Source organism: Ursus maritimus, assembly GCF_017311325.1.
Source record: "Ursus maritimus isolate PB19 chromosome X unlocalized genomic scaffold, ASM1731132v1 scaffold_X1, whole genome shotgun sequence".
NCBI lineage: Eukaryota > Metazoa > Chordata > Mammalia > Carnivora > Ursidae > Ursus > Ursus maritimus.
The window spans coordinates 40,556,731-40,566,776 of NW_024423319.1; the positions used below are offsets into that span (position 1 = coordinate 40,556,731).

General features: G+C 50.4%; 1 protein-coding gene across 1 annotated transcript in view; it reads right to left on the bottom strand.

Moving 5' to 3' along the window:
- The window catches only part of FRMPD3 (FERM and PDZ domain containing 3), a 60,960-nt gene extending 51,172 nt beyond the window's left edge, over positions 1-9,788 (bottom strand). The window contains 3 exon segments of the mRNA XM_040629389.1: positions 3,028-3,073; positions 6,203-6,305; positions 9,425-9,788. Of these exon segments, the coding sequence (XP_040485323.1) occupies positions 3,028-3,073; positions 6,203-6,305; positions 9,425-9,572 (297 nt within the window). The 5' untranslated portion in view covers positions 9,573-9,788.
- Positions 9,789-10,046: the final 258 nt, after the last annotated feature.

Genomic DNA, 10,046 nt, shown 5'->3' on the forward strand with positions numbered 1-10,046 from the left:
GTTTAGAAAGCAGGAGGTCAAGCACTAGAGTGTAAGCTCTGTGAGGGTAGGGGCTCTGTCTGTCCCGTGGACTGCCATCTTCCCAGCTAAGAAGAGCACCTCAGTGAATGGTAGGTATTCAATAGATGTTTGCTGAATGGATGAACAAACGAGAAACTCTCATTGAGGTTAGTTGGGCAGAGGTGTTTGGAAGAGACTCAAGCCAGGTCTTAAAGGAAACAGACACGTATTAGAAGAGGTGTGGACCAGTGCAAGGACAGAAACCTGCAGGGCCGTGAGAACTCAGATCTGGACCAGGGGGAAAAAGAAAGCAGTCCGGTCATAGCAAAGAGGGCCTGGGATGGGACAGTGGGGACATCAGAACTGCAGGGCACGGGGATGTTGGGATGATGAGAGCGGAAACAGAGGTGGGGCGAGCAGCGTTAGGCTCTTCATTCTGCACCTAAGTTTGGACACTTGAGTTTGGGTTGCCGTGATGGGTGGAAGCTGGGTTTCCTTTATTCCTTCAACACATACTTATTGACGGCTTTCTCTGTGGCCGGTGCTCTTCCAGGTGCTGGGGAGACGGCAGTGAACGAAACACAGCCCCTGTCCTCGTGGAGCTGACATTCTAATAAGGTTTGGGTGAATCACCAAACAGCCTGCGGTCCATCTGCACCATGGAATGCTACTCAGCAACTAACAAGGAACAGACCACTGAGACTGGCAAGAACTCGGATGACTCTCAAGGGCGCCGTGCTGAGTGAACAAAAAGCCAATCCCAAAAGATTACATGCTGTATTATTTCGTGTATATATTTTGGAAATGATGACATTGCAGAAACGAGGAACAGATTAGTGGTTGATGGGGACTGGGGTGGGGGGAGAGAGGCGTGTGGCTATAAAAGGGCAAGGTGAGGGGTCCTTGTAGTGATAGAACTGTCCAGGGTCTTGACTGTGCTGGTGGCTATGCGGACCCACACCACACACGTGACAGACTGACACTGAACCCTATACACACATTGTATTGGTGTCAATGTCCTGGTTTCCATATGGTACTTTAGTTCTAGGAGATGTAACCCTTGGGAGAAGCAGGGTAAAGCGTACACAGGGATGTGTGTGCTAGCTTTGCAACTTCCTGTGAGTCTGTAATTATCTCCAAGTAAAAAGTGTACAAATGTAATATTTTCACTTTGAGGAAAAAAATGAACGCAGTATTGGGAGACTGTAACAGGCCGATGCTGAATTAAAAAGGGTAGTCAAGGAAGGCTTCTAGGAGGAGATGGCATTTGAGGAGACCCGACTAACACAATAACCCACAATGGGTCTCTGATCAGAGAGGTAAAACACAACAAGCATGTTTTTTTTTTGGGGGGGGGGAGAACTGGTAGCCATTCATGACGGGAGATTGGGGAGTGGGGAATGACTGTCCACTGTCCACTAGGCAACGGCACCTATGCAGTAAGGGTGGGAAGGAGGGATGGAGGGAGGGGTCTATTGGTAACACCCACTGAAGGGTGGAACTTGCCTGCCCGGAGATAACAGGAGAGTTGCAATTGAGAAAGGCCTATTTGCCAGAGAGCAAGTATGAGAGGGAGAAGGGGGGGGAGGAGAGGGAAAAGAGGGGGAGGGGAGGGAGAGAGAACGTGCCTGTGTAAATGTGTGCGTGCATGCGTGCTTGCGTACGTGTGTGCGTGTGGTTCACACTAATGCAGGGCATGGTGGGGGCCATGGGGAAGGGCAGTTAGTGCCAGAGCTCAATTTGAACCCCATCCCCGACTGACGAGCCTGTGCTCTGCACCTGCACGCTGTCCCTGGCTTTGCACGGAAATGCCAACTCTCTGGAAAATCTTTCCCTCTGTCTCTGCCTGGGAAATCCTGCCCCATCTTTCGAGGTCCAGCTCAGGTGCAGCCTCCTCTGTGAAGGCTCTCCTGATTTCGTGCCCCCCACCCTCGACAGATGTGACCTCTCCTGTGGCCATGGGGGTGGGACATTAGTGCTGGAGGCCAGGGGAGTTTTGGGGACACTGAGAAGGGACAACAAGGCTGGAGACAGAAGGAGGGCTCTGAGTTTTGCACACAAAAATTCTGCACCTGGGTTTGTGCATTTAAGATTACTATAACAACGTAACCTAGTAATGGACTCAGGGCCTTCTAAATTCAACTCTTGAGGAGAGGGGTCTGGGGATTTTTACTTTTATTTTTATTATTTTTTAAAAGATCTTATTTATTTATTTGAGAGAGAGAGAGAGAGCACGAGCAGGGGAGAGGGGGAGGGAGAAGCAGACTCCCGATGAGCAGGGAGCCCAACGTGGGACTCAATCCCAGGATCCCGAGATCACGACCTGAGCGGAAGGCAGATGCTTAACTGACTGAGCCACCCGGTTCCCCAGGAATTTTACTTTTAATAAATAGTCCTGTTGATTGTTTTGATCAGACAAGTTTGGAAAACACTGTTCTAGTCTAAACCCCTCAATTTATAGATGGGGAACTTTTTGGAACTGACCCACCCAAGGTCACGCAGCTAGTTAGTGACGGTACCAGGACAAAGATGGCCATTCGTCCAACTGTACTTTCCCACCAATGTCATATTAAATCCCCCACATGTGGTGCTGGGCCTCATACATCGCAGGCCATCTAGCAAATACTGTTATGAATGAATGAATGAGACTAGCTAGCACCCACCATCTGCAAGACTCTGTGGGAGTCGGACCCTGGGCAGGTACGTTCTGATGGGGTACAGCAAAAAAGAGGTAGAAAATCTGTCGGGGACCAGGGCAGTGAGCGTGCGGCCTCAGTGGGGGTTAAAGCAGAAGGCACAGGGCAGAACAGAGCCCTGGAGAGCCTTTCAAAATCCCCCAGCCTTCAAGGTAGAAAGCAGATTCAGACGTTCAGAGGGTAAGCTTTAAGCTCACTCCTCAAGCTTTGGCTCACAACACATGGAGTCTAGTCTCGCTGTCCACCCACCCTCCCGTCGCGGTCACTTTCCAATATGGGATTCTGTCACCACCATCAGGAGGAAGGGCGGATGGCACAGCAGCTCACTCACCTGATGAGTGTGCAGAACTGTAAGAACGATGAATTCCTTAGCGCTCCTACAGAGAGAAGAAGGAACAGGACAGTAGTGTATCATGCACGAGGTACTCATCTTGCACGAGAAGCAACACCAGAATTCTCCCCTGGGCTGCATTCGGGGATACGGATTAGGCCAGCGGGCGCTCTGAATATCTACCCAGCCGCCTCGCCTCCCATCATTTGTGGCAGCCGACGGAAACCATCCATAGAGGTTCACGCAGGCATCTGAAGAAGGTATTACCATAATCTCTGGGGCTGTCATTTTTCAGGTCTTCCCGTTCTATTTCCCTCTCACATTCGCTCTGTAGAACTCCCCAAGCCTTAGGAGCAATTTCATCTGTAGAATAGAAAATTCTCAAGGAAAACTAAAGGCCTGAATTATGGAACTCAATTGGCAATTTGGTATTTAAGCAAGAGGAGAAATTCAAAGGAAAAACCCAAAGGAGGTCATTTGGTTATCATGACTCATGCTCAGCAGATTTGTTTTAATTGAGGGACCAAAAAACGAGAGCCAGGGAGCAACAGATGGAACCAAGGCTCTCCAGACAGCAAATATTCAAAGGGATGAAGAATTTGAAACTCCTCCGACAAGAATTATGCCAATGATCAAACAGGCCATGAGGTATGAAAATTCTCCCCCAGGAATACACGATCCTTTAAAAGAACTGAGAGAAATGGAAAGGGTTTGCCTGGAAGGAGCTTCCCTTCTCCTCGCTGGACTTTTTCACATGTTTCTGGGAACAAGGGTATTCAAGAAGCAGAGTCAAGACCATTTGGTTCTAGATATTCAAGGAAGGCCAAGGCCTCCTGCTCAAAGATCTGGAACATTTTCCACATTCAGTGAGGCCAAGTCCAGGGATGGGGAGCTCCTGGGAGGAGGAAGGAGTTGTATTCCAGGAAAACTCCATCCATCTCTTGAACAGGGCAGGGCATAGTGTAAGTCAGATTATGAGATGCATCTGCCCCAGCCCCTGCCACATTTCCCCATTTCACGTAGAACAAAGCTGAAGTCCTTATAGTGGCTACAGGTCTTCCCCTCTTTGCCCCACTTCACATCCTAGCTTCTCCCCCGCTCCCTAAACATGCCAGACACACTCCTGCCTCAGGGCCTTTGCACTGGCTCTTCCTCTCTGATACCCTCCCTCCTCTCAGTCTTTCTTTAGTTGCCGCCTTCTCAATGAGGCTAACGCTGGCCAGGCTATTTATTTATTTTTTTTCCTTTTTTTTTTAAAGATTTTATTTATTTATTTATTTGACAGAGAGAGACAGCCAGTGAGAGAGGGAACACAAGCAGGAGGAGTAGGAGAGGAAGAAGCAGGCTCCCAGCGGAGGAGCCTGACGTGGGGCTCGATCCCAGAACGCCGGGATCACACCCTGGGCAGAAGGCAGACGCTCAACGACTGAGCCACCCAGGCGCCCCTGGCCAGGCTATTTAAACTTGCATCAGCACCTCTGTGCCCAGCACTCCAGGACCCGGTTTCTCCCGATCCACTTTCTATCGTTCGCTAACCTTCATCTATTTCCAGTATGCCATATAATTACATATTTATCATGTTTATTGTTAAGGCGTGTCTCTTTCCACGAGAATGTAAATTCCAATAGGATTTATGTCATTCATTGCTGTATATTCAGTGCCTGGTGCATAGTAGACACTCGATAACAAATATTCATCGAATGAATGAAATAATAAAAATCTGCTGACCCCCAAGGTTATCAAATGAGTGAGCTCTGTCTTGATCCTGAAGGAGCTCTGGACTCCTTCACAAAACTGGCGTACCTGTTCTAGGGTGCAAAGGTATTCACTAGAAGCAGAGCAAAGACTTCTGGAGGGTCAGGCTGAAAGAACCCCAACATGCCCTTGATGGGGTTGAAAGGACTTACCCCATTTTGGTGTGGTGGTGGAGGGTGAAGGGTGGAGTTGGGTGGGGTGGGATGCAATGGACCACTGAACTTGGAGGAGAGAGAAACTAAACGTCATTAGGGACCAGACAGGTTTCAAGATGTGAGCTGGAGGGGAAGTGTGTCGAGGAAGGCCTGCTCTGGACTTCAGGAGGCAGCATTCCAACTGCCTCCAGAGCTCACAAGAGGGTGCTGTTCCATCCGCAGGGTGCTAAATCTGCCTTTGAAGGGGAGGGAGGGGTTCTGCGGACAGGTGGGATTTGGGAGAACAAGAAAGACACGTGGGATGAAGAATATTCTAAACCAAGAGGGCCTGAAGGAGATGGAGGCAGAGATAGAGCAGACTACACAAGGCAGACAGAGGGAGAGAGCAAGAGCGAAAGCAAGAGCACACATAGTACCATTTGGGAGGAGACAGCCAAGGTCACCAAAGCGGAAGACAATCCGCGGAATTTAGAGCCCTCACCTCTATCCTCTTATTCCTTATCAACACGTCTGTGCAAGGAGGCATGTGGGTGGTGTGTGTGTATGTGTGTGGTAGGAGTGTGAGGTAGGGGACTGTGTATAGCGTGTACATGTGTCCTATGTGTAGGGGTGAGGAGGGGAAAAGTCACCATGATTACTGCCATGTACAGATGGTGGGAGTCCCCCTGACACTCCTTTCTCTCTCTCTTTTGCCCCCATCTGTAGAGGGCACTAAGAGGGTCCACACACAGTAAGCAGAATCCACAATGGCAGGTTCCCTTCCTCAGCCCATTAGCTAGGGATTCAGAATTTTTTCTCCTCAGGTGTTTTGTTTTGTCTTTTTTTTTTTTTTTTTTTTGTAGAGGGGGTATGGAGAGGTGAGACACAATGCCTGGCTCACACTGTGCTTATCCCAGAGTGTTCTTTTTTTTTTTTTCCAGAGCGTTCTTTTAATGGCTCGTTTAGTCCTCCTTGCTCACTGGGTCTGCCCCCCTGCACTGTAAGTCAAAAACTAAGGGGCTTTGGTAAGGGGAGTAGTATGGGGGAGAAAGGTGAGGTGAGCTCTTGCAGAAGGCTGTTCTCTGTTCAGATCACTGGAGAAGGCTAAGTCAGAGAGTGTGAGGGCCCCTGAGGCCCCTGGGTAGCCAGGAGCCCCGGCTAGGGCTACTCTGCCTGAAGGGCTTCCCTCTCAGGGCCAGGGAGGACCGTGGTAGCCCTATGTCACTGGTGGGACAGGGGAGGAGTCGGTGCTCAGCTCCTGCCAAGGCCCAAGAGGCCCCTGTTACCTGATGAGTTCTATGAACCTCTCCCTGGGGGCTTCACTCACGTCCTCCTCATTAATAGCCACAATCTGGTCACCAGCCAGGAGCTTGTCCTCAGAGGGGCCTCCTGCAGAGGAGAGGAGAGAGGCATGAGGGCCTGGAGCCACTGCTGGGAAAGCACAGGTCTGGGAGGGAGTCACCAGTGCCTAAGGGAGCGGAAGTGGGTACAGGAGCCTGTAGGAAGAGTGCAGGCCATGCGGGCTGGTGGTAGGGGTGTTGTTTGTGCCGTGGCTGCCTGTGCCAGACAGAGGGCAGAAGACTGAAGAAAGAGGCTAGCTCGGACCTCCTGTGGCTGCCAGTGGTGTGGGAGCAAACCCTACCAAGCCCAGGCCTGGCCCTCAGACCAGGTGAATACGTGCTTTTGTGGCTGGGTTCTAAAGAGAGACACGGGTTTCTCCAGGACGGATCTGCTTAGGCACGAGGAGTGACTTGCAGACTACTGAAGGGGGTATAGCTGAAGTGAGGAGCGACAAGGTATCTTCTTACCTGAGCAACATTCCTACTCGCTGGTCGGGAATGATTTAGGCAGTCACTTGCCTGAAGACAGGGGGATGGACTAAAAGACCCAGAGGGTTTATCTTCTCTCATCTCTGAGAGATGCCACTCTTTAGTAAGTGAGGGGGACAAGCACAGACCCCAAATTGTGGAGAGTTGGAAGTTTGCTTTCTCTCCTTCCCAACTCCACTGCCGAGGTTAAGAAAGCAGACCTATCTGAGGGCCATACCTTCTTGGTTGGGGTAAAAGATAGGGGTCAAGGGGCGCCACAGGGTGTGCTGAATCTGGTGTTTAGCCAAGACCTCGGAGAAAAGTTTTTCAGAGATTCAAGGAGAATGAGAAGTCAGGCCCAGCCTGACTCAAGCCCCAAAGAGATGTTTACTGACAGGTCCCACTCTCAAACCTGCCTTGACTCTTGTTTGCGCCTGCTTTAAAGGGCTAGATCCCAATTGTTCCCTCTCTCTACAAAGAAGTGTGCTGTGCAAATGCCAGAAACATGAACATACAAAACAACTGTGTCACCAGAGTGTGACCCGGTGGCTCTGGCGTGTGGGGCCTGTGTGCTGAGGGTGCCTATGCGGCTCGGCCAGCGAGATTCACCACTCCAACTGCACTGGCCCTCGGCCCGCTGGGCCAAGTCTCCTGATAGCACAGTGACTTCAGGAGCAGGGGATGGGGGTGGTGGAGGCCCCACTCTTAGCAGCCAGCCAGACCTGAACTCGAATTCCAAATCTGCGACTCACTGGTTGTGTGACCTTGGACGAGACCTTTCATCTCTCTGAGGCTCTCTTTCCTCACTTGGCAAATGGGAAAATAAAAATACCTCCATGTCATAAGAATGTGGGGCGGATAAATGAGATGATGAGGGTACAGCACTTGAGATGGTTGATTGATGTTGGTACGAATTCACTAGATGGTAGCTGTAATCCTCCAAGGGGGCAATTCCTTCAACTCATTTCATTCCTTCTATCTTCTCCTGCCAACATGCCAATCTTTTGGTATAGAGGCCACTCTACCTCTTCCCTACTTGCTCCCTTCCTTCCTTCTAATGGAAGCGGTCCTCATGAAATTCAACTCTGATGGCAGTGGTAGGCATCAATCTACTACTGCTTTCCCGGATGGTGTGCTGGCTGGCCCCATTGAGATTGGTCCTCTACAGGATGCCTCTTGTCTTTTATCTTATCATCTCAAATACAGAACCAAGAAGTCCTGTGCACTTGAGAGCCTCCTGGGCCAGAAGCAGCCATCAGGATCAGTCTACATCTTTATAGGGCTATGCCTGCCAACCCCATGATTTTCTGTGGCTCTCGCCTGCGGCTCTCCTTTGTCCCCACCCCTCCAACTCTGCCTCTTCATTTTCACATGGCTTGAAACTGACCCCCTTGTCTAGGCCTAGGGGTTCCGTTAGGCTCTGTAAATCCCATCTCCTTTGAGGTCAAAAGCAGGGGCTCCTGGTGGCCTGCTATTAAGCTTTTCCCGATTGCTCTTACCCAGGACAGATTTGATTTCTGATCAGGGACTCAAAAACCTTCCACCAGACTGCATGACTGACTGGGAGCCTGAGGTTAGCCACGAACTCCTGTACTGGATTGTTTTTTTTTCTTTATGCCCTCTAGTTGAAAAGGGAGCTTACAAAAATCTTTTTTTTTTTTCCTTTTCCTTTGAGGATTGCAAAATTCATCAAATTTCTGCTAGACCAGTTTGTACTCCGGCTGCTCCTCTTGACTGAGTGAGAAACTGTTGTAAACATCTAAAGCCTCGGGCCCAGCAAGTCAGGAATAAAGCTTCTTTCTGTCCGTCTTTTCTGTCAATGCCTAGCAGATGTGGAACGAAACGGCGCTTAGGCCATTGCCCAGTTCATTCATGATGGCAGGATTCCACAGTTCAGGTGGGGGCTTTCACTTGTTCCTTCCCACCCGGTCCCATTCAAGCCCCGCTTCTCCCATGTTGGCATCCGACAGACCCAGCCAGGTCCAAATCCTGGATCCACTGCCTCCCACCTGAGTGCCCCTGGACAAGCCACTTTTCTTACTCTGTGCCTCAGTTTCCTCATTTGGTCGAATGGGGAGGACTACTTACCCTGCAGGCTTGGCTGGGAGGAATAAACAAGATGAAGAAAGCACACAGTAGGCACTTAATCAATGGCAGCAGTCGTTACTGCCACTGTGGCATTTGGAACTTTCCTTCCCCTCCCCCCTCCTCTCCCACCTATGGTCTGCATCCCGGTCCTAGCTGTCGGTGGCTGACCTTTCTCGTGAGTGTGTACCAGTCTCTCCAGCCTGATGGTTGGGGGCCTGGAGACAGGAACTGCGTCTTGTCCTTCCCTACCATCTTGCCATGCTTAGAGTAGGCAATCTATAAATACTTGTTGAATGGAATTGAAGAGACATTTCTCATCCAAGACAGTCTGGCTCTTTTATAGATTCTACACACAGGGAGGCTTCATTAAGACAGAGACTCTACTAAACCATCAACTGTGGCCTCTGTCTTGGCCCCAGAAAGCCTCAATGGTTTGTGTCGATCGCTCTTAAAGCCCAGCTCCCTCACATGGTCATTGGTGCGTCTTTATCCACTCTTTATGAATTCCTTGGGACCACCACAGTGAATGGGGGAGCCCTGTTCTTTGGGAAGATGGGTGGGTGCTGGGGGACAGGATCCGGGGACAGGGGGGACACTCTGAGGAACACCTACCTGGCCTCACAGATCGCACCACCACGGGCCGCTCACTGCCAGCCACGAAGCCAAAGCCATATATAGGGTCTCGGTGAATGGTCACTTGTCGCAGCGTCTCTGCTGGCAGCTGCTCCCATTCCATAGCATTTGCGCTCTCTTCCTGCATCACATGACTGAGGGAAGGGGAAGATGGGAGCAAAACAAGATGCAAAGGCAACTAAGCCTCAGAACCGGCTGGGAGGGGACCCTGATGAGGGTGCTGGCCATGGCACGTGGGAGCTCACACGCTTGGCTTCCTATGTCCCCTAGAACCAGCAGAGGCAAGGATGGCCTCATAGCTCAGTTTGAAGAAAGAGGAGTCTGGCAAGGAAAAGCCACTGTCTATGGGGCCAGGGCCAACAGAAAAAAACTGTTGCCACAGAACTTGACACTAGAGTCCTTTTCTCCAAGATATTGGGACTTTAGAAGGAGCCTAAATGCAAGTATGTTATTCTGAAGGTTAACTGGTATTGCCCACTGAATTGGCTATCGACTCCCTAAGGGACACCAAAACCTCGAGGAAGGGACCATGAGACAGGCAAGTAAGTGGGGGAAGGAATGCAAAGTTGCTTCAGAATAGTCCTTCATGAAGTCCTTGCAT